This window comes from Panicum virgatum, chromosome 4N, assembly GCF_016808335.1.
Source record: "Panicum virgatum strain AP13 chromosome 4N, P.virgatum_v5, whole genome shotgun sequence".
In the NCBI taxonomy this organism is placed as follows: Eukaryota; Viridiplantae; Streptophyta; class Magnoliopsida; order Poales; family Poaceae; genus Panicum; species Panicum virgatum.
Genome location: NC_053148.1, coordinates 27,080,261 through 27,104,775, shown reverse-complemented (window position 1 = coordinate 27,104,775; position 24,515 = coordinate 27,080,261). Strand labels below are relative to the sequence as shown.

The 24,515-nt window shown below is 40.0% G+C and overlaps 1 protein-coding gene and 1 non-coding gene across 13 annotated transcripts; one reads left to right on the top strand and one right to left on the bottom strand.

The window, feature by feature from the left end:
- Positions 1-480: 480 nt before the first annotated feature.
- Positions 481-23,475, top strand: LOC120669935 (achilleol B synthase-like). Of its 12 annotated transcripts, none has more exons than XM_039949853.1 (20): positions 482-747; positions 1,127-1,315; positions 1,406-1,495; positions 1,659-1,853; positions 2,236-2,320; positions 5,938-6,104; positions 7,233-7,421; positions 9,902-10,015; positions 10,964-11,086; positions 11,161-11,283; positions 11,373-11,468; positions 11,781-11,837; positions 12,100-12,146; positions 12,236-12,379; positions 12,476-12,653; positions 13,138-13,212; positions 13,520-13,603; positions 13,884-13,942; positions 14,971-15,264; positions 15,355-15,890. In XM_039949853.1, the coding sequence occupies exons 1-19, from the start codon at positions 550-552 to the stop codon at positions 14,978-14,980; spliced, it is 2,223 nt and encodes a 740-aa protein (XP_039805787.1). In that variant the 5' UTR covers positions 482-549; the 3' UTR covers positions 14,981-15,264; positions 15,355-15,890. The 12 variants fall into 12 exon arrangements, with proteins under 12 accessions (XP_039805785.1, XP_039805788.1, XP_039805787.1 ...); XM_039949852.1 differs by having other exon boundaries at positions 503-747; positions 15,351-15,890; XM_039949849.1 differs by lacking the exon at positions 15,355-15,890 and adding an exon at positions 23,442-23,475 and having other exon boundaries at positions 12,236-12,653; positions 15,034-15,039.
- Positions 19,208-19,314, bottom strand: LOC120671748. Its single transcript, XR_005673838.1, has one exon. It is a non-coding gene; the product is annotated as a small nucleolar RNA R71 (small nucleolar RNA).
- Positions 23,476-24,515: the final 1,040 nt, after the last annotated feature.

Below are 24,515 nucleotides of genomic sequence, written 5' to 3'. Positions count from 1 at the left end.
GGTGATAAAGGCGCGCGTGGGACCCGCCACGTGAATGGGCGGTGCCTCTCTGCAGACTCGGTCGCTCGGGCGGTCGAATCGACAGCCGGTCACCCACAGAAACAGCTTTGGGCTTTATTATTCATCCAATTCCAGTAATGGGGACAAGGACAAAGCAACAAAATTAAAAACAGTCAACCAAGTTTGGTTGTGCGTATATATCATGCAGCATATTATTGCTGCACCAATCGTTTTCACCTAGTTATTGTAGTCTTTTTTTTTTTTGCCCCGATCGGTTCGCTGGTGGCTTGGAGCACTGTAGCGGCTGACTGTACCATCTGGGCACTGCAGCAAATAGTTGCGGTAGACGACCAACGGGCAAAGCACGCCATGATGTATGGTCGCTGTACAACAGTGTTACTGTTGCTACAGTAACTCCAGCCCATCCAAGCCAGCGAAGCGAAGAGGCTGTTTGTTGCTATATATGTATATATATATAGTAGTATGGTAGTGTGATGGCCCTCCAATTTGAAGCAGCTTCAGAAGCAATCTATATTGAACTGGTCGACCATGTGGAGGCTAAAGGTCTCAGAGGGAGGAGGGGCATGGCTGCAGACGGTGAGCAACTTTCATGGGCGGCAGGTGTGGGAGTTCGACCCCGACGCCGGCACGGACCAGGAGCGCGCCAAGGTGGAGCAGCTTCGCCGGGAGTTCTGGGAGAACCGCTTCCGAAGGAGGGAATCGCAGGACCTCCTCATGCGCATCCAGGTGTGTCTCTGTATATATAATATATTACATGCCTCCGCATCAGAGCAAGCTCGATTTTGTGGCCGTGTTACATTTCGTGATGTATAGCTTTCTCCTTTTATGAAGTTTTTATTAAGCACAGCACAGGGACGAATCCTGATGCCACTGATGTATCAATCAAGATTTTAAATCGCCGGCTAAGACGTTTAGCGGCAGGGCTTCCGTTACAATGTTTAGCATGCTATAGCCGGCATTTAGCCGGCTAAATGCTAAAGCGGCTGCTTTTTCTAACATCTATAGCCATTTATAGCGGAAGCTATAGCCAGCTATTTAAAACTTTGGCATCAATCCGGTACTGTTGTGGTAGGCTGTTGAGTTCTCGTTTGTTTAATGCAAGCAGTTCACGGGACTATATCATCTGCGGGCGGATATGCCCGCGGCCGCGAAACTGGAAGACGGTGACGAGGTAACGGAAGAAATTCTGAAGGAGTCGCTCACACGAGCGCTCGGTTGGATGTCAGACCTCCAAGCTGAAGATGGCCACTGGCCAGGTGATTTAAGTGGGATCATGTACCTGCTGCCTTTCTGGGTGAGCGGTTCACAGGCACTTTGCTAAATTGTTGGGCTCTCTACATCTACATGCCACCTAAGAGTAATTTCCTTCTCGTTTTGCTTTCAGATTTTCGCGCTGCACATCACAGGATCAATCGATGATGTACTATCCAAAGAGCACATTCGTGAGATATGCCGCCATATCTACAACCATCAGGTGCATGGCATGACGACTAGCATGTAACAGGATATCTTCAATAACCACTCGAACGAGTCCAGAAGGAACATATAAAAGAGTTTAATTATATATTACTTCATCTAATTAAGCAACCTGATCCTGATTTATTACCATTAACCACACAATTCTTTGCTCATAATAGAACGAGGACGGCGGCTGGGGCTTCAACGTTTTGGACGAGAGTGCCATGTTTGGCACATGCTTAAACTACGTCACATTGAGGCTGCTCGGACAAGTGCAAAAGGATGAGAATGATGGACTAGCAAAAGGTCGCGCATGGATCTTGTCCCATGGCACTGCAACTGCAGCGCCACAATGGGCAAAGATATTACTCTCGGTAGTAAACTTATTCTCCTTTCTAAAACTGATTGGTAAAGCTCGCCTTTTCGAGAGAAAGCATTGCAAATTTAAGTTATGGACGCTTCTCGGTACTGTTACTACACTGTTGTGTGACCAACCATAATCATGTCGGTGTCATGCACTTTTTTCCTGTGCTGCTTATACTCATCATCACCTTCTAATATATATATATATATATATATATATATATATATATATATATATATATATATATATATATATATATATATTAGAATAGTAGAAGAGCTATTTTGTATTAATTGTTTTTCTAATATTGAACATCCTAATCAATGCGTGATAGATACATGTATCTACTTGTTCTGGAATTGTGATAAGTCATCTGTTCTACGTAACTGAAGGTCCTTGGTGTATATGATTGGTCCGGAAATCGCCCAGTGATCCCTGAACTTTGGTTGGTCCCACGGTTTCTCCCAATTCATCCAGGTACTTATCTTACATAGTTCCTTCGAGTGTCAATAGAAGTATACACAACTAAACAATTGGCCAATTTCTAAGATTAAGTCAACAGTGAGAGTCGGATAATGCTTATATATGCTGACGAAATATAATCATTGGATTCTAATATCCCTTCATTGCAAGCATGAAATGCATTTTCGTTACAAAGAAAGCACAGTGTTTAAGAGAAAGAACATCTAGAATATTCATAAGCATGTCATCATTTCTTCATCGTTCCAAATTGGCATTGACTTCGCTCTATACTTCTCCCTTCTTATTTCATTCCATCACTTCAGTCTCAAGCATTTTGATTACATTGCACCAACCTGCCAACCATATTGCACCTCTTTGGCTTCTCCTCTAAGCAAGAGGAACGAGACCACACACACACGAACAGAAGATATTACGCTAGTTCCGATGGGAGATTTCATCTCTTTGTTCTAAAATGGCCGTACGTAACTTATTTACTTTCATCATGCAACATCTAGAAAAATAGATGATACTACAAACCACGGTGCGGCCGCGCCCATGTTGGAGCATACCAATATTTAGTAGGTTGATAATCAAGAATTATCTATTAGTATTTAAAAAAGATGGCTTACTATAGCCATGACAGTATTTTCTTTAAGAAAGTAGGGGTAATATTAAAATATGATGCATTATTGTAGATGTAGCATGAAAGAATAGCGGTATTTTTGTATCAAAAGGTTTATTGTTTGAGACATCGTGCAACTTTTGTTTTGAATTGTATCTTCTATTGAAATGTAGAAACATTGCGCATTTGTAGTACGAAAGAGCTTTAAATTTTAAAATTTGCTCTAGCGAAGCTCTAATTTTGAATTTTCGAGCAGCTACCATATATATTGAGCACTTTTTAATTTGAAGATGTTTCGGTATCCAAATTGTAGATGTATCAGATCACATATAAACATTTATGGGAAAGGATTACGAAAGACTTTTTACTTTTGAATTTAAAATTTTATTCTATAGCAAAGCTTGGTTTTTAAACTTTGAGCAATTTTCTTAATCAAAATTTTTTGATGTAAACATGTTTCATTGTTAGGTACAATGAATTCTACGTAAACATTTATGCAGAGGAATTGTAAAGCCGCTTTGAATTTGAATTTTACTATATAATAAATCTATAGATTTGAAATTCTGAGTAACTTTTGTATTGAACACTTCTTAATATGAAGACGTTATGGTGTCCAAATTGTAGGTAATATGGATCGCATGTAAGTATTTGTGCAAACGAATTGCGAAAGCGTTTTGAATTTTAAAATTTGCTCCATGATAAAGTTGTAGTTTTCAAATTTTGATTAAATTTTATATTGAACAACTTTTGATTTCAATCTGTGTTTGTGTTCAAATAGTACTATAATATTGCTCATGTAGAGGTAACGAGATGGAACGGGTTGTGACTTGATTTATTAAAATTCAGGTTTTTCGGACAAGGATGGCTTGTTGATTTTATGAAAACTTGAGGTTTCCTTTATGAATTTCCATAAATCGGGAAGGCCGGACTGGGTTGATTTTGAGAAAAACTGTGGGCTTTTCGCAAAAAAATTGAAAAAGGAACCTGTACTGCGGGTTGATGATTTTGGTTAAGGATAAGAATTTTTTATTTAAAATGATCGGGACTCGCACAATCAGAACCGTCGGCACACCCGATCCAACCGCTGGAAAAAGACAGCTGACGTGGCCACACTCGGCGGCCAGAGCTTGGTCCAGTTTTAGATACTAGTCTGTCAATCCGTGCTCCGCACGGGCTAATTAGAATTAATATAAAACTAAGATTAATAATTATAATTATCCATCTCATGCCCTTTTCATCTATTAAATATTTTAATACATACTTTAAAATATATATTTTCATTATTTAGTTAAAATATATTTCATTTTGTGCACCTCCATATGTATACAATATATGTTTAGTTGAACTATTTGTTAGTGAATTGGTGTTCTTATCTCTTTCATGATACATGAATATATCATTGATAGTATTTTTATTTAAATAATAATATAAATAATATATTAATAAAGATAGAATAGTAATTTTAGAATTTTATATTGGTGCACTTTAATATATTATTGTAATTATATAATTTAGATTCAGATTTATGAGTAATTTAACTTGTAATAATAATGACATAATTGGATAATTTATATGTAAATTTAGGGGGGTATTTGTATTATTTTTATAATGGCATATGTGGATAATTTACACAAAGATTAAGGGGTTACTTTAGATTTTTTTTATAATGGCAGAGGTGGGTAATTTAGATACATATTTAGGGGGTTACTTACTCTATTTTCATAATGACAGAAGTGGGTAATTTATTAGGAAAAATAATTCGATGGTTATTATAATTAGAGTTGTTGGATTGATGGCTAGATGTTTCTGATTTTTGTGAGAATTATAGGATTTCTCTATTTTTTCAGAGTGTCCACCCAAGATCCTAGGTGGTTTGACATAAAGACTCCAAATAAGCCTCCAATTAGTAACAGTAAGATAAAATACTGGATTGTTTCGATCCACCAGCTTGGCAGCTAATTAGTCCAAACAGGGCTAGCAAATGCGCAGCTAAAGTCCTTAACTAGTTGGATATTAACTATCCAATTAGCTGGTACAACCCATTACCCAACTAACGGATTAGCTAGGTGGATCAAAATAGGACCATATATAAAGTTAATGTTACTCTATCCATCCCTGAATAATATAGCTAGCTTTTAACTTTTTCATACTAAGGGAACAAAGTAAAAGAAGAATTTTACCTTGATTAACTTGTCCCGCTACAGAAGGCAGGGGACTTCGACTGCCATACATGTTTGTTTGCATGCATCTCTTGTAGCCAACATTGGTGCTGAATTTGCTGGCTTGCACGCACGCAAATTAAAAATCAAAATGAATTTATAATTATCATGGGTATTTAAGCAGAACGCTGGTTGCAATCCACCTTAGAACTCAGAAATAGTCACCACTAGAGAAAAGTCCATAGGTGCCGGTTCAAAATGGCCTTAGGTACCAATTTTGGAACCGGTACTACCAAATCGAGACCAAATGTGGGTGACTAATACACCAGGTATTTTAACCGGTGGCTAAAGCCTCCTTTGGTACCATGTCAAGGTTCCACCTGGTACCAAAATATTCACGCAAAATATTCTTTGGCTAGGATTCGAACCCATGCCTTTTGCCTGACGCGTTTCTATTTTACCATCTCACCTACACAACAGCTATGATTGAGAAGAAAATATTTTTCTTTTGAAGTAACTCATAGATGAGTCTAAGGTACCGGTTGATATTGCTATGATTGAGAAGAAAATATTTTTCTTTTGAAGTAACTCATAGATGAGCCTAAGGTACCGGTTGGTAATACCAACCGGTGGTAATTGAAGAGCTACCTATTGGGGCTATAGTTATATTTTTGGATAGAGAGAGTATTATTTAACGGTCATGACTTTTAGTTTGCTAAAAAAGAAAGGTCAATACTTTAAGAAGCATGCATGGGTAGATGGTTTAACAAACATTTTGTATATTAAACTAGTTGAGGAACTTCCAAGTATTTCCATTCGTATAGTGCCTAACTGAGCTTTCCTTTGCACAGGACGATTCTGGTGCTTCACAAGGGTTACCTACATGTCAATAGCTTTCCTATATGCTAAGAGAGTTGTTGGTCCAGTTACACCGATCATCTTAGCATTGAGGAACGAACTCTACAGTTCCCCTTATGGTGAGATTGATTGGGATGAGGCTCGTAGTTCTTGTGCCAAGGTTTGTCATTATCCTTCCTGTTTTCAGGAACATTCTTGCCACTCTATTTAACATCTATGTAAAATATGCAGTAGATACAAAACCTTTTTTTGTATATACTTTTAGTATCATGCGTCAAATAATGTGTAAACATTTTGAGCACTCAGATCAGAACAAAATACAGAAACAATAGTGGATTAATGTTCAATGGCAGGATAGAATTTAATGTCGAAATTAGATCGAGAGGTAAGAACAGAAAAAAAATATATTCTGACCAAAGAGTAGATATCGCAATGTAGAGAAACAATACAGATACACATTTTTTATACCTCCTAGCACCATTTGATAATGTGTGATGTATAATTTATTATTAGCTCCAATCCGACAGTTTTTAGCATCAATGTTATAGAACCAGGGCACAATGAAAGCAACTGACTTACTGAAAGTTGTCATGTCTGTTTAAATTAGCATACATATACATCAATATTGAATAAGTTTATAACTTGCAGGATACTGAAATCTTCATTTATTCATCTCATGAACATTCATGACCACATTGATATCAAATTTCGAGGGAAGTTTAACTTGATTTAACCAAAAAATCAGGTCTGAGTTTACACGTTAGTGACGTGTTCAGCCCATGCACGGTTCTAGTGATAGAATATACTTTTTGGCCCATGTCAGCCCACCTATTTTTTTTATAGAAGTTTTTTATTTAGTCCAGATCTATTTTTATTTCACTTTGATGAGAAGTCGAACCTAGGCCAGTTGAATGCTATTCAAGTGATTTAACCACTACGCCAAAGGTCCTTTCGCAGTGACAGAATATTTTCATCGGTGACATATGTTTTTATTGAGGCGCATCATTATTAGTATTTCCCCCAATTGGTATATTTTGTTGGAGGTGGAGACATAGGTGACGCGTTGTAATTTTGTCCATCTCTAATCTCAATCAGAGACGTGTTTTCAGGTCACTAATTTGGGTGTTTCCTATGTGCATTTTTTTACGTGATGAAAGATGCATGGATGCAATAGTCGCTCGCGTTTTCATCACATTAATTCTTTGTTCAACTGTCTGACTATGGAGCACTCCGTTGAGATATAAAACAACAGTATTACTTTTAGTCTATGGTTTGTATTTTGATATAGGAGGACATGCGCTACCGTCCCTCAGCAGTGTACAAAGCTATTTCAAATTGTTTGCACACGTTTGTGGAGCCAGTCTTGAACAGTTGGCCGATGAACAAGCTAAGAGAGAGAGCTTTGAGTCACATATTGCAACATATCCATTACGAAGATGAAACTACTCAATACGTTGGCTTATGTCCTGTTACAAAGGTATTTTTCTAGTTATCTGATTCTCTCGCTCATAGTTACACTCAAGTATAATGCAGCTAGATTTTCGTTTACTAGAATTTTTCTAGTCATAACCCTATGGAAATCATGAATTGAGACGCGTCCGTGTATGCATGATGAATCAGTTCTTCGCGTGCCATCCAATAGACCAGCACGCTCAGCCTCAGCCTACCAATCCAAAGTAAGCCACTGCATGTCAGAGAGTCGGCAATTTGGAGGATCGAAATTGCTAATTGAGGTTACCCTATTAAGATTATCTGAGACTTAATATTGGTTTTGTTTGCGCCCGTGCGTGCCGCTTTACCAACGCATTGGCTAGCCAAAACATTGGGATAGGATTTTAATTTGTTGCCTGCGATTCGCCAGCGATTGGTGAGAAAATACACGTACTCCACGCTGTCAGACATTGGCACGCGGGACATGATATGGCATTACAAATGGGCGAGTGGGCTAGTGTAAATTAACAATGATGCAAACCAACATTTTTCTACAAACCGCGCAAAAACTTCAATCTAGGCCACCGGATTAATATCCAAGAGGCATGGAGGATTGAGTAATTTTACAATTAACTGCCCACCTCTAATCACACTTTTGCAAATCCCCCTCCCACTCCTCCTATGTTGCCACTTGAATGTTGATCTGGTGGCACAGATTGAAGTTTGCACGGTTTGCACGAAGATGTTGGTTTGCACCTGATATGTTCCCAATTAACAATATCTTCATCATACGGCCCCCTTAATCTTTCAATTCCTATTCCTTCCCAATATGGCATCACTTCGTGGTGTTGCACCGTGCAATATCTAAGGATGGAATCGGATCGGATACGTATGGAATCGGATTCGGATAGTACTTTTTACCACATTTTAACTCGGATACGGATACGGATTCAGATGTTGTCGGATACAATGCAAAACGGATGTCTCGAATTCGGATACGAATTCGAATATTTACTTGATTTGGAACATAGTTATATTCGTTTGTTTTATTCATTATAAATATATTTCGAAGGTATCACTAAGTCATTATACAATAAGGATTAAAGTATGTAATTGTTGTAGTTAAGAAAAAGACATCTCATCAAAACATATTTATCCATAAATATTTAAATAGTTAATAATATAAAGATATAAATGTAAATAAATAAATATTTAATGGAAATATAGATAGTTATAAAGAATAAATGGAATAAAGTATATTTATAATTTTATCAATAAGTGGATAAACCAAAGTAAATTAAAATCAATATGATTATCCATATAAAAACACAGTTAATTAAATTGAAATTAATTAAACTTAATCTTTATATATCATTAGTAATATTAAACCTAGTAGCACATGTCATTTATTCATGATCACTCTTAAATAGTTCCACTAAATACATTATTATTAATACTAAAACTAATATATCACTAATCATTAGTTATATATATAATTTTTAATAGTTTCCTATGTGCTCATTCTTATTCGAATACGGATGTTGCGGATATTGTCGAATACGGATGTGGAATCGGATAGAGAAAAATGAGGGAAAACGAATTCGGATATATCCACTTTAGTACCACATTACAATCGGATACGAATACAGATATCCATATTAGGTGCGGATACGGATACGGATGCAAAAAATTCGGATAACCATTTCCACATTCCCACCCTTAGCAATATCCATATCTTTTGGGTTATGTTGGGTTAACTGAATATTTGGTAAAAATGAACTAAACAATAGCATGCCACCTAATTAATTTAGGGTACAAAAATGAATTAAAATGGCAAGTTGCCAACCTAGCTTGAAAGGATCGGATCATTGAGTACCCACTTGCATCCCGCTGCTTCACTGTTGTGCTGCATGTGCACAAGATGACATTGTCAGCATATATAGCAGTTCCCGTCTTTCTCCTTAGGGCATCCGCAATGTATGAAAAAAGGGGTAAGAAGCAATAAATGCAGCCTTTCTACCAGACAACAAACATTGGGAGGGTTGGTAAGAGTTACAACCAGGTCATACGTCTACTGCCAGTAGCAAGGAATGATTAAACAACAATGTGTATACAATGTTTCTCACGGAAGGTATGGAGGTTGGGGATGCTTTTATTTTTATTTTAAGCGGGCCCCATCTTATTCTCCACCGTACCGGTAAACATTGTATCACAGTAGGATCATTATTGGCATCCAATCATGGGGCCCATGCTAATGCCAACTTCAACAAAATACATTGTGCCTGTCCTTACCTCCTCTTTAGATTGCATGCATGTGGCCACTATTGTGCTGCATGTGTAATGAGATTGTTAGTAAGATAAGAATATTAGTAAGCACATTAGTAACTTCAGAATATTAGTAAGCATAATTGATTACCTCCGAATTGTGTTACTCTCCAAGAGTTGCATATGCTAGCAGGTTTTATGTTCGTCCTGATCATAGTAGTTAATAAGAACTAACATATCTACAAACTCATTGATGATCAGGCATTGAACATGATTTGTTGTTGGGTGGAAAATCCAAATTCAGATGTACTCAAGCGGCATCTTCCAAGGATACATGATTATTTGTGGATTGCTGAAGATGGCATGAAGACCAAAGTACAATTTTGTTCTGCTCCCGATATACTTGTCCCTTCATGTATTTTCAAGCATTTGCATTCAGTAGTTATTTTCACTTTAAGAATGAAATAAGAATACTTCAAGTAGCATGCCAATGATAAGACCGCCCATAAAATGATAACAATATACTTGCTCTAATGTGAAGGTGCATATGTCCACCTTGGTTCATTGGGAAGCACTACTAGAAAACAGATAATTAGTACCAGTTGGGAACTGCTATTACTACCAGATTCCAAACCAATACTAAGGAATCAAGACTACTAGATAACTGGTAATTGTACCGGTTGGGAACTCCTATTAGTACCTGATTCCAAACTAACCCATAGAGAAGGATCCCTTAGTACCATGTGGTAATACCAACCGGTACTAAAGGATCCACATTAGTCGAATCAATACTAATATGAGTGTAGACTTTATTTAGTACCAGGTCCAATTCCGGTCCAATTCCATATTTCATAAGACAGTGGCGTCAGAGAAAGCATACAAGTACGTGACAACACATAAATAACTAAACTGTTAGTGCAAATTAAATAAGCAGAAAAAAATCCCATACAAGGATGGGTTAATAATAAGGTGACAAATTCCAAATAATCAAGAGAGAGTGGGCAAATAAGGGGAATTTTAGGGCCTAAGTACATAGGTGATGATGGCATACCATCACCACCAGCTCCATTGTTTTATGTCTTATGGATATTCCTATTGTGGGTGTGCCAACTAAATGTGCATATGTGGTTTTGAAGGGTACTTTATGTTGGATGATGTAAGAATGTACTCTATAATTTTTTATTGATTATTGTAGGCCTTTCATGTACTTCTTTTTTCAGGAACTAGTGCGTCGATCACTATGAAACATTAATATTATTTATTTTCTTCTATAGAATCAAATTTAAGAGAAAAATTATAATAACTTTCATATTCTCAATGTAGATATATGATGGGACCCAGAACTGGGATATAGCACTTATAGTTCAGGCCTTCTTATCAACAGAGCTTATAGATGAATGTGGGCCAACAATTGATAAGGCCCTCAGATATATTAAGAAAGCACAAGTATGTTGCTAGTCCTCTTCAATAATATGAAATCATGTTGATGAACAAATTTAACTGAATTTTATGATAACAAGGTGACTCAAAATCCTCCTGGCAACCCAAAGTATTGGTTTCGGCATAGATCAAAAGGTTCGTGGACACTTTCAACTGTAGATAACAGCTGGGCTTCAACTGACGTTTCTGCTGAAGTAATTAAGGTTAGCACCAGTTTATTTTTTCCATAATTTTGTTTTTTCAAGATAATAGTTTTCCTACTACATGTAAATCAACAATTGTTTTCCTTTAGGCTGTATTGTTGCTATCCAAGCTGTCCCCTAACCTTGTTGGGAACGTAACAGAAGAATGGATATATGATGCTATTGATTGCCTTCTTACCTTCAAGGTATGCTTTTCTTAAGTTCAAATTTATTTTTGAAACAAGTTAACTGAAAGTAGCAGAAGGATTTTGGAGAAATAAGTATTATTTTGCGCCACATATCCCTATATATGATTGCTCATACTTATTAGCTACTTCGGTTTTCTGTTCCACGTATTTGAAATATTCAGTTAGATGCATAAGTCCTTTTTTTAACATGACTCTTGTTATTATGTTATTGATGATCTTCATTGGCTTCTATATTTGCAATGGTTTCTCCATAATATTACTTTATTGCACATTATACAATTAATTAACAGCAGTTTTTCTCTTCTAAAGAATAAAGACGGTTCATTCTCTACACTTGAGTGCCAAAGAACTTATTCCTGGCTAGAGGTAAGTAGCTGTAATTAATTAAGATACCATGTATGTGATAAATATATAGCATGTGACTTTAGGAGGTAGTCGGCATGTGTTTTCTCTTTTAAGTTGACATTCTGCAATCATTAATTTGAGAAGAAACTAATTGCAAGGAAATGGCAGGCATTATTGTAAATGATAGAATCAAATAATATAACAATTTTTTTGATAAGCTTTACCGAATTCAAAGTAATTAGTTGCATTTGCACTGACATTATTGTTTTGTTGAACAACCTAGATTTTGAATCCATTGGAGAGTTTCCGGAATCTTATCGTCGATCACCCGTAAGAACTTGGACAACATTTTTCCTACTGAACTTGGTCCGAAATCGTATGATTCCATAACACGACAATATTTTTATACTCAATGACAGGACAGTTGAATGTACTTCGTCAATAGTGCAGGCTCTGGTAATGTTTGGGGAGAGTTATCCAAGATACCGCAGTGAACAGATAAGAGAATGTGTCAACAAAGCTGCTATATATATTGAGAATAATCAAAAGAATGACGGATCCTGGTTTGCAAAAAGATATCATCTCTTTTCTGTACAAAATGTTGTCTTCATACAAAATGTTGTCTTTTATTCTGCAACTAATAATTACATCGATTCTAGGTATGGCACATGGGGCATATGTTTCATCTATGGGACACTCTTTGCAATAAAAGGCTTAGTGGCTGCTGGAAGAACTTATGAGAACAGTGTTTGCATCAGGAAAGCATGCAACTTTCTGCTGTCAACACAGCTGAAAACAGGGGGCTGGGGGGAAAGCTATCTTTCTTGTGAACGCGACGTGAGTAATTGTACTTTTTCCTTCTCATATACAAATTAGTTAATTAATAGTCCTATACTGTAAGAACCATGTCAAAAATTACATAACATAATATTTACTCAAAATCTTAGACTTATTTTGCTATACTAATTAATAACAGAGTAAATCCTGCAAATGTTAGGCTAGATTTATGGAGTATCTTAGATGCGAGCAAAATTATATGGAAAAAGAGATAACAAGAAAGTAAAATACAATTCAAATACCGACCATATATAAAGTGCATGCTCCACATAAAGAACAATGGAAGAAGACAAAGTATCAAGATTAAAAGTGATCAAGTGCCTAATGCCACGTGAAGAACTAAGTTTCTTACCTCCCCTTCCAACACAATTCCATCAACTTTAATTAGTTTGTACTGATGACTTATTTATTTTGAATGTTCAAAGTCACTATGAAAATTATCAATTTTTATTAACTTTTATTAACTTTTGTGATCCCTGAGCAGGTCTATGTAGAGGGTAATCATACCAATGCTGTGAGCACCGCTTGGGCAATGCTAGGATTGATTTCTGCTCGGCAGGTTTGATTTGTTCATCATGTGTAGCACTGCAAAAAAAAATGAAAAAATGTTCCCTTCAACCAAAATAAGTGATGTTCTAGAATAATATCTGCAATGCATAGATAAATTTTCTAATATTATTATTGTACTGACTAGGGTTCAGTAGAAAATATATTCTAGAGCATTCTAGCATAATATAAGTGTAACTTGTAGTTGAAGACATTTTAGTGTCCAACATGTAACTTATCTATGGTTGAAGGGAATATCATTTATAAAACAGCACCGTACTTACCAATCTAGAGTTGTTCTAACTGGGTGATATAAATAGATGGAACGTGATCAAACACCATTACATCGTGCCGCGAAGGTATTAATTAATATGCAGTTGGAGACTGGTGATTATCCTCAACAAGTGAGTTTCTATTGTCTTGTATATGAATAGTTTATTTACATGCGGATACTCTGACTTGTATCTAAATCATCCTCACTTCTCCTTGCATTCTACTTGGCATGTAAACTAAAATGGGCTGTCATTTTGTTTGATCCACAATACTTCGCATATATACACATAACCAAGATAGCAAGGAGCTCAAGATCATTAATACTTAAATTTTCATAGACTATCCATGATTAAAAAACATACTGCTGCATTTAAGGCTAAGATTTTCTCTCTTTTTGCATTTTTATGATAGGAACATATGGGAAACACCAATTCTTCTGTCTACTTCAACTATCCAAACTACCGCAATTTGTATCCTATTTGGGCTCTTGGAGAGTACCGTCGGGGGCTGCGAGCAAAGAAGAATTGAAATATTAGACTAATGTAATGCAAATATATGTCAGACACAACAAATGGGTGCGCCATGCTGGAGCAAAAACAATAAAATGGATATTTAATGAGTAATTAATGTCTACCCGCAAAAAATAAATGTTAACATAATAATCGTTTGTATTTCTCTCTAAACAATATTCAGTTGTAAGTGCTGGTTTCATTATCCTGTTTTAGTTGCATGCAAGTGGATGATTAGTATTGATCATAGTAATAAGTGGAGGTTGAGATCTCAAGGAATGCTAAAGATGTACTAGTGATTGGCGTGAGCCATGCTGCTCCAAGTAAATGATGGTGATTGAAATGCATGCTAAATGTGATTGTACATATATTACAACATGGCGATTGGAGCAAGCAGGTAGTTGTGATAGATTTAAGCATACTACCACACCCATATTGTTAGAAAATGTGCTCTGATTCTAGCGAAAAAAGAAGGAAAGCATAGGTTGGACCTGAACAAAAATAATTTGGGAAGAACAGACCTCGGCCAGCAGCTGCAGCCATCCAAGCTGCTGGTTGCATCTGTGCCCTGTAGCCGAGCGGCTGCTGCAGCGGCAGTCACATCCGCTGCAGCCAAGCATGCATCAATTGGAGAGTTCGATCCAAGGGCAAGGGACTTGATGTGGGCTGGGGGAGTTTGATCCGATTTGGGCTGGGATTGGAAACGAGCAGCACCACCGTTTATCTGTGTGAAGGTGTCGTGTTTCTCCGACATGTCGTGTGCCCCAATCTCTCTGCCCAGCAATTCTGTCTACTCGCTTCATTGTGCCTGTGTATAATAGAAGCAAGCAGGCGTAAAAGAAAAAAAAGGAAGACTACTAAAAGAATTCAGAACTTAAAAACCCGAAGAAGAGAACCAAATGAACTATAGTTGTCGCCCCCTTCCTATATCTCACGGCGCCACCACCATGTCCCCAGCAAGTGTTGACATTTCTTAACGCAATCACTAGGAACGGTTAAGTCCCTAGTAACGATGCCAGAAATACCAAGGGGGTATGTCTTAACGATTACAGAAAGTGATGAGGACATGACATCTTCAGACATGATCATTGATTATAAGGTGAGCTCGTTCCGATATGTGCATGGTAATTTATGATATACTTCACTTGGTTCCACATGTACATGTCATTATTTGATTGTAGGTACAAATGCATCTCAAAGTGCAAGTCCATCGAAATTGAACATTTGGTTCGCCAGCAGCCCGATAGTACTTCATTGGGAAGGGGATAACTCTTTCATCCGGAGTGAGTTTGAAGTCAATGAGGACTTGATGGAAAGATTATTTTACAAGATTTCCAATGCATCTGATATCATCTCAATACCATGTCAGGAAGGCCTCCAAATCATCAAGATATGTTGTTGTTGTTTCTAGTGGGTGCTACGACATCGTCGCGGGCATGTTATTCACACTTGGGACCCTGGCCCAAGTTGGAGAACGCCCCAAAGATGTGGAGAGGAGTTTGAAGATGCCCAAGAACGTCCTCCTCCATGGCCACCACATTAGCAGTCCTGCAAGGCGGTCCAACTCAAGTTGGAGGCCCAAACCAAAGTCGACTTCGAGTCCGTTTCGGAGTCTAGGAGCAGTCTGCACTAAAATGGGCGCCACAGTCGCATACGGGCTCGGATTTGGGTGCACTTTATATTGTCGGAAAGATAATTCTAAGAAGCTTCCAATAGTCCACCGCCATATTTGTTTCCTACCTAAAACCATCCGCACCATAGCCTTTGCATAATTCAGTTTTAGAGTTCGTAGTGTTGAGTTTTTGTCCTAGGTCAAGGTCTTGTTGCTGGTTTAGATTGTATTTCAGACTAATTTGTGTGATCGCCTTTATTTTTCATCAACCCTTGCCATCACCATCCATTAGATCCACATCTTTTGTCCATATAACATTCTGACTCGAATGCCTTCCATAAAATAGTCATAACTTTTGCGTCCGAACTCGAAAAGGTGCAAACTTTATATCTACGGAGAACTACAAAATTTTAGATATGTTTCATCCTAGCACTTCTAGGTTCGCAAAAATTAGAATTGCAAAATTTGATAAGGAAAACTGAGTTTCAGGCCCGACAAGTTTGGCATTCTTTTGAGAGCACAATTTGGATTTTGTATAGACCACATCTTTTATCCAAGTGAGCTCACATTTTTTGTGGTTTGTTTTTGTGTGCTCCTTGCTGGAAAAAAATATATAAAAAGTATAAGAGAAAAAAAAGGTTGAGAAAAAATAAAAATAGTGAATGAAAAGGCAAGAAAAGAGGAACACATAACCAACAACTAATAGCTCTATTTGTTTGTGGTGACTTTTGCCTTGTCCTTGTTCGTTGCTACTTTTCATACTTGTTTCCCTCTCTTGTTATCATAAATTGGTGCTAGGAACACATAGGCTAGCAACTAGGACAAGTGCTTTGGATATTTATTCAATATTGCTATCTGTGACTGACTTGTGTAACACATATAAATATTTTTGTTCCTTTGTGTGCCTTCCAAGCTCCACATATACACTTCAGATAATATAGCAAATGACCCTTGAAACTTGGTTCCACTCCGTCTTGGTAAGTATCCCGAACCATCCACCCGTTGTACCATCTCTTGCTTTGTGTTGGTAAGAACCTTGTAAGAGCTTTGTAAGACCCTTGAGAGTGTGTGCCTTTTGCATAACAACATCCTAGTAGATTATAGGAAAATATACATTTGTTTGTTTTCTTGTTTTCCACTAACAATGGCAGGTTACACAATTTATGGAGATGGAAGAATGATGATGACTCAAGGCCCTTCAAACATTGCAGCACCAAACCATGTAAAATGAGGTACAATTCATATTTCTATTCCTTCTTTTGATGGTGATTGCAATTACTCTGAATATGCTAAGTGGGAGCTTGAGGTAGAGAAGGAATTGTTTTCAATAATGTTTCTGAACAAACGAATTAGAGCTGTCACTAGTTCTTTCACAAGATATGCTTTAACATAGTGGCAGTTTCGTTGTGAAAATTATGAGACAGCTGTTGATGGTCGTTAAGTGCGAAATATGACCGTCAAGCATACTCATAAAGGAAGGAAAACCATACCACTTACTAGCATATTTGTATCACTAACCTAGCTCCATAGTTGTTTTCGAAGATTTATGTTTTCAGGAGCATAAGTCCAGAATAAGAAGAAAATATGAAGAATATGCAGACAAAGTCGCAGAAGATCACGTCCTGCGAAACACATGCAAAAGAGGCCCACTTGACAGACCGAACCGACCAACGAGGCCCCGGCACCGACGTACCAACATCAGGGCCCACCAGGCAGCGTACCAGAGAAAGGCAGTGGCCAGAGGCGGCAAGGTGGGGCCGGCCGAACCAGGGGTTCGGCCAAACCCCCCCTGAAGCTTGTCTAGGTGCATTTTGGCAGGAAGGCTGATCTTATCCTCCTAATGGCGGTTTGGCATGTTTCCATGTATGAATATGGCGGCAACCGATCTCCACAAACTATATAAGGGGCCTCTCATACCACTCAACATACACACCACTTGAAGGCCTCTCTCTCACACTCTCTTGTGACTTGTACTCCTTAGGGTAGTGGAGCTAGGCTAGTACTTCATCTCCTTAGCAAATCCAGTCGGCGAGCAATCCTCAGCCTCTGGTATGGCTTTGTATTCTGACTTCCGTTATGCTATTCATCCTGAGTTCATTCTTGGTTATCTATCTATGTTCGTAGCTTGTTTAGCCTTGATCTGTGCTTTATCAAGTTATACTAGTTGCTTGCTTAGAACAAATGATCTGGGTAAGGATATCGGTTCGTTGTGCTTTCGGGCTTGTCTTAGCATCTTACCTGTCCATCCGAAGGGTGGGGGACCCCGGGGTGCTATGGTAGTGACCTCATATGCGGGCATGGTGCCCGGATATGCGGGATCCTTCGGATATGACGGTGCTCCACGGTGTGACTGGGGTAGACCGCAGGTGGTGACAGCCCTGTCGGTCTGCTGGGAAGCTGCTTCTCGATTAGCGTACTCCCCGACGTTCGGGTATCGCGTAGGAGTTCATGCAAAGATGAAATGAGACTGGTTGTTCTCCAGTGCGGGTCATTCTCTCCGATGTCCCTAATTTCCCGGCACCTGCAGCTCTAAGGATGTGGCTAACGTAACTTATCTGCTAACATGAATAGTATGCTAGGATCTGTGCCTATACTCCAACTAACCTTAGGTGTGCTTGTTTATTATTTATTCATGAGAGTTGGCTGTTCTGTGTGTGTCACATTACCCCTAATTATCCTTTATTTATCACTTACCCCTGCATAATCAGTAGTCTGCACCTTATTTCATAAAGTCATGGTTATGGAACTAGTAAATATCTTTACACAACCTAGCCATCCCTTGGGAAAATATAAATAACGATACCATGAATATTTCTGGGTGAAATGCTATAACGGTATATCCGTACGCTTGCGGATCTTTCTGTAAACATCAAGACATACCAACACGGCATTTCTGGCGCCGTTTCTAGGGACACCCCCGTTCCTAGTGATTGCGCTAAGAAATGTCAACAAGCATTTCTGGCGCTGTTGCCGGGGATGGCACTAGGTGTAAAGATTTTACTAAGCACATAAACATGGCAATATGAGTAAGAGGTAGCTACTGCTTATACAAGCTATTGTGTATCTTTTTGTTTTCTCCTGATTGGATGAAAATAGAGTAGTGTATGTCTGGTTTCTCCTTGCCGATAAACTTTGTTGAAAATCTCGAGAAGCTCGTGAGAAGGGTCCGACCTCGCGTCGTCCCTTCTCCGCTCTCATAGTCGACAAGCGAGCCAGCTTTCCAAGCACCATCAACAATCACCGAACCCATGGCTGAGAAGACTCTCCGCGACTTCTCCGTCCCCTCAGCTGCCAATGTGGCAACTGGACTCAACATTGATGTTGGGGACGTGAACTTTGAGTTGAAGTCCAGCCTCATAAATATGGTGTAGGCTAGCCCATTCTGTGGCAAGCTAAATGAGGACGCCAACGCCCATCTCCAGAACTTCCTAGAGTTGTGCAAGACAGTAACCATACGGGGCGTTACGGCTGAAGCCATCAGGCTCCGCCTGTTTCCCTTCTCCTTCCTGGGGAAGGCGAAACAGTGGTTTTATCAGAATAAAGAAGCCATCAGCACGTGGGACAAATGCTCCACGACGTTCCTCGCCAAATTCTTCCTGTTGGGCAAAACAAATGCCCTACGTGGAAGAATTTCAAGTTTCTAGCAGACAGGGATGGAATCCATCCCAGAAGCTTGGGAGAGACTCTAAGAATACATACTCGCCTGTCCTCATCATGGGATGGACGAGTGGCTCGTACTCCAAAGCTTCTACAACGGGCTAACGACAACATTCAGAGCCCATCTTGATGCCGCTGCTGGAGGAGCCTATCTGTACCTTACAATTGCCAAGGCCACGACCTTGATTGAAAAGATGGTCTCCAACTAGGGCTGGAACGAGGAGCGTTCCCAGCCCAGAACCAAGGGCGGAATGCATACCGTCAAGGAGACGGACATGCTCGTCGCCAAGCTGGATCTCCTACTGAAGAAAATTGATGAAGGGAACCAGCCACAGATGCATGTTCCCGTTCATGCCATGAACTCGTACTTAACATGCGAGGTTTGTGGTGACGGTGGACACTCGGGAAATGACTGCCCCAAGACCCGAGAAGATGTAGCTTACATCATCATCAACAACAACAACACCGGGTTCCGTCCACAAGGAGGTCAGGGGTGGGGTCAATCACGCCCACCATTCCAAGGAGGAGGTAACAATTTAAACTCAAATTTCAATTTGAATTTCAATTCGAACCAACCCTCCTTGAGAGATCTAGTCTTTGGCCAAGCTAAAATAAACGAATCTTTAAACAAAAAGCTTGCTGCCAATGATAAAATTTTGGAAGGTATAAATGCAAAAGTTGAAACTCTTTCTTCTGCACTTAAAAACCAACTAAGTTTCAACAAAATGATAGAAACACAATTGGCACGAGGGGTGGTAAGTCCACTCGTGATCCACCACATCCTAACCATGTAGAAAAAGCAGCAAGGCCACAAGCAGTGGAGGAAGAATCTACAGAACATGATGACTCTGAAGAACCCAAGGAAGAAAAAATCCATGAAAAACTTTTGATACAAGCTTCCTCCCATTTGCCTCCCGGAAACAAAAGATCACCGTGGACGAGCAGTTCACTCGTTTTATTGAGATGATCCAGAAGATACATGTCAACGTCCCATTGCTGGATGTGATGCATGTACCAACTTACGCTCGCTACATCAAGGACATCATCAACAACAAGCGACCGCTGTCCACAATGGAGGTTGTCAAGCTTACGAAAAAATGTAGCACTGCTATACTCAACCAACCTCCAAAGAAGAAAGAAGACCCGGGATGCCCAACGATCAATTATTCGATTGGCACTCAACACTTCGGCAATGCCTTGTGTGATCTTGGGGCTAGCGTCAGCGTAATGCCCAAGGTCATCTTCGACAAACTCAACTTCATGCATCTGACGCCAACACCGATGCACCTCCAGCTAGCAGACTCTTCAGTCCGCTATCCAGAGGGAATCGATGAAGACGTTCCAGTCAGAGTTTGAGACTACTTTATCCCAGTTGACTTTGTAGTGCTCGACATGGAAATAGCAAAAGAAACACCGCTCATCCTTGGGCGCCCATTCCTGAGCACTGCTGGAGCACACATCGATGTAGGGGCTGGAGAAATTCGTTTCAACATCAATGGGAAAGAAGAGAAATTCCTATTCCGGCCCAAGAAGGAACAATGCTCAATGATCACCATCAAATCTGGGCCAAGAACACAAAAAGTGGTCGAAGTGACCACTCCCAATCAAGATCCTACGACCACACAATCCACAAAGATAATCAAGAAGAGGTGGCATAAGGTCACAAGTTCGTCCTCTTCCAATTCTCCAGGATGAGCCGAACAGTGATAATCACAGCAGGAGAAAGGCCCCACTCGTCAGACTCTAAACGACGAGCCCTTGACGAAGGTAAATCGGTACGTATCCCATATTCACTCTCTACCATTTTTCTTTTCTCGACTTTTTCGATTTTTCCCACTGCATATTTTGAATTTTCAAAACACCCATGCATGCTAGAAACTTTTCTAGCACTTTTTTTGTTTTCACAAAAATCAAAAAATATTTCTGAGCATGAAATTCTTTGGAAAATAAATTTGAACATCTTTTCGAAGTAAAGTTTGGCTGGCACCAAAGTTTAAAAAGTTTATGACCGTTAGAAGGGCAGTGGGCCCTGGCTGTCAGCATGGGGCCCTCCTAGGGTTCGACCGAACCCTAGGGTTGGCCGGCCCCCTGCCAACGGCTAGTGGGCCCACCCTTCTCCAACGGTCACTAGCCGTTGAGCCTTGTCTCCTCCAACGGTGCCCGGCCATTCTCTCTTTAAATAGAGGCCGAGGGGTGAGTTTTGAGCTCTCACACTCAACTCTCATTCACTCACTCCCTCTCAAACTCTCTCAAACTTTGCTCTCGGGTTTTCATTGGATTTTTACTCAAGAATTGATTTCAAGAGACATCTCTCTCTCTCATTTCTTTGCTGCAAGAAAGAAGGAGCAACTCACGGGTAAGAATGTTCATTTTGGTTTCACTAATGTAACCCGTTTTGAGTTGCACATGTTTTATTCCATCATGAAAGGCTTAGGGCGGAAGGTCTCCGGTGCATTCAAGAAGATGACGGGTGGAAGTTCATACCGTTCTCGGGGTGGCTCAAGCTCGTACACACCCGTACCTACACCTACACCAAGCATGATGGACTATGAGGAAGAAGAACAATACGAAGAGATTCAAGCCGAATCGCAAGCCGAGATCATAGAGATTGATGCAGAAGATGCCCCCTACCTCGACTTGCGGGATGATCGTGAATGACAAGGCTACGCCATTCTCTAGAACAGAAGCTTCGTCCACACCCGAGCATTCGATCCGGACCTCCTCATCAAGACAGGTATGTACGAAGACTTCTCTAATGTTCGGCATGCAATTGGATGGGATAACTTCGTTCCCGTTGAGGAGTATGGTTCTCGACTCCTCACCATCCAATTTCTTTGCACTCTTCGGGAGGTGAAAAATGGGGTTTATTTTTGACTTTTAGGGAAAGAGTATTTGCTTTCTTGGAAAATTTTTGCTAGCCAGCTCGATTTCAACAAACGCTGGCCAATTTCTCTCATGCAAGCTTGCCGCAGTTTTAATCGTCATGAATTTTGGGGCCAGATTTCGGGTCAAGTTGTCCATGGCAAGTTTGCATATCGGTGTGGTGACATTCATAATCTAACTCTTCAGTTGATGCACAAATGGTTAACCATCACTCTCACACTCTCTTGTGACTTATACTTCTTAGGGTAGTGGAGCTAGGCTAGCACTTCATCTCCTTAGCGAATCCAGTCATCCTCGGGGTCGGCGAGCAATCCTCGGCCTCTGGTATGGCTTTGCATTCCGACTTCCATTATGCTATTCATTCTGAGTTCGTTCTTGGTTATCTTGCTATGTTCGTAGCTTGCTTAGCCTTGATCTATGCTTTATCAAGTTATACTAGTTGCTTGCTTAGACCAGATGATCTGGGTAACGATATCGGTTCGTTGTGCTTTCGGGCTTGCCTTAGCATCTTACCTGTCCATCCGAAGGGTGGGGGACCCGGGGGTGCTAGGGTAGTGACCTCATATGCGGGCATGGTGCCCGGGTATGCGGGATCCTTCGGATATGATGGTGCTCCACGGTGTGACTGGGGTAGACCGCAGGTGGTGACAGCCCTATCGGCCTGCTGGGAAGCTGCTTCTCGGTTAGCGTACTCCCCGATGTTCGGTTATCGTGTAAGAGTTCATGCAAAGATGAAATGGGACTGGATGTTCTCCAGTACGGGTCATTCTCCACGATGTCCCTAATTTCTCGGCACCTGCAGCTCTAAGCATGTGGCTAACGTAACTTATCTGCTAACATAAATAGTATACTAGGATCTGTGCCTATACTCCCACTAACCTTAGGTGTGCTTGTTTATTCTTTATTCATGAGAGTTGGCTGTTCTGTGTGTGTCACATTACCCCTGATTATCTTTTATTTATCACTTACCCCTGCATAATCAGTAGTCTGCACCTTATTTCATAAAGTTATGGTTATGGAACTAGTAAATATATTTACACAGTCTAGCCATCCCTTGGAAAAATATTAATAACGATACCCTGAATACTTCCAGGTGAAATGCTACAACGGTATATCCGTGCGCTTGCGGATCTTTCTATAAACATCAAGACATACCAACACGGCATTTCTGGCGCCGTTGCTAGGGACACCCCCATTCCTAGTGATTGCGCTAAGAGATGTCTGCAATAGTTAAAACATGGATGATGCTGAAACAACTTTTAAGATATGACTATGTGCCTATATACCATTCTATATACCACTTTTAAGATGAGGACATGACATCTTCGGACATTACCATTGACTATAAGGTGAGCTCATTCCTACATGTGCATGATAATTCTGGTATACTTCACTTGGTTTCACATGTACATGTCATTATTTGATTGTAAGTACAAATGTATCTCAAAGTGCAAGACCATTGAAATTGAACATTTGGTTCACCGGCAACCAGATAGTACTTTATTGGGAAGGGGATAACTCTTTCATTCGGAGTGAGTTTGAGGTCAATGAGGACTTGAAGGACATATTATTTTACAAGCTTTCCTATGCATCTGATATCATCTCGATATCACATCAAGAAGGCCTCCAAATCATCAAGATATGTTGTTGTTGTTTCTGGTGGGTGCTACGACATCACCGCGGGCATGTTATTCACACTTGGGACCCTAACCCAAGTTGGAGAATGCCCCAAAGACATGGAGAGGAGTTTGAAGATGCCAAAGAACGTCCACCTCCATGGCCACCACCTTAGGATACCTACAAGGCGGTCCAAGTCAAGTTGGAGGCCCAAACCAAGTCGACTTCAAGTCCGTTTCGGAGTCTAGGAGCAGTCTACACTAAAACGGGCGCCACGGTCGCATACAGGCTCGGATTTGGGTGAACTTTATATGGTTAGGAAGATAATTCTAAGGAGCTTCCAATGGATCTAGGACCATGTCAAAATGCATATGGAGTCATCGAAAATTGTCTGAACAAATCGACGTCCAGAATCTATCCCGGTGATGCGTCACTGTTTTTGGGCTGATGGTCCGTGTATTGTGTTAGAGCACAATAGGGGCATGTCCAGGGGTCCCTCCACGACCCTAGGGTCTTCATTAACTACCACCACCACATTGTTAGGGCTTGGGTTTTGCTTTAGATCAACCTGTCAAGTACAGTTCTGTTGACGCCTTTCGGGATCAACACACGGACGCACTCGAACGTGCGGTGCGAGGAAGAGCTCACTGTAGTGCTTCCTGCATAGACCGGTCAGACCGGTTATACTGAGTGGTCAGACCTGTCACCGCCGGTGAGAACGGTACGAACCTACGAACGTTAGCCCGGGAAGACCGATCGGTGCAG

Coding starts and splice junctions, on each gene's coding strand:
- LOC120669935 (XM_039949843.1), top strand. CDS start 550: ATGTGGAGGCTAAAGGTCTCAGAGGGAGGAGGGGCATGGCTGCAGACG. Junction 6,105..7,232: donor CTCGTAGTTCTTGTGCCAAG/GTTTGTCATTAT, acceptor ATTTTGATATAG/GAGGACATGCGCTACCGTCC. Junction 11,469..11,780: donor ATTGCCTTCTTACCTTCAAG/GTATGCTTTTCT, acceptor TCTCTTCTAAAG/AATAAAGACGGTTCATTCTC.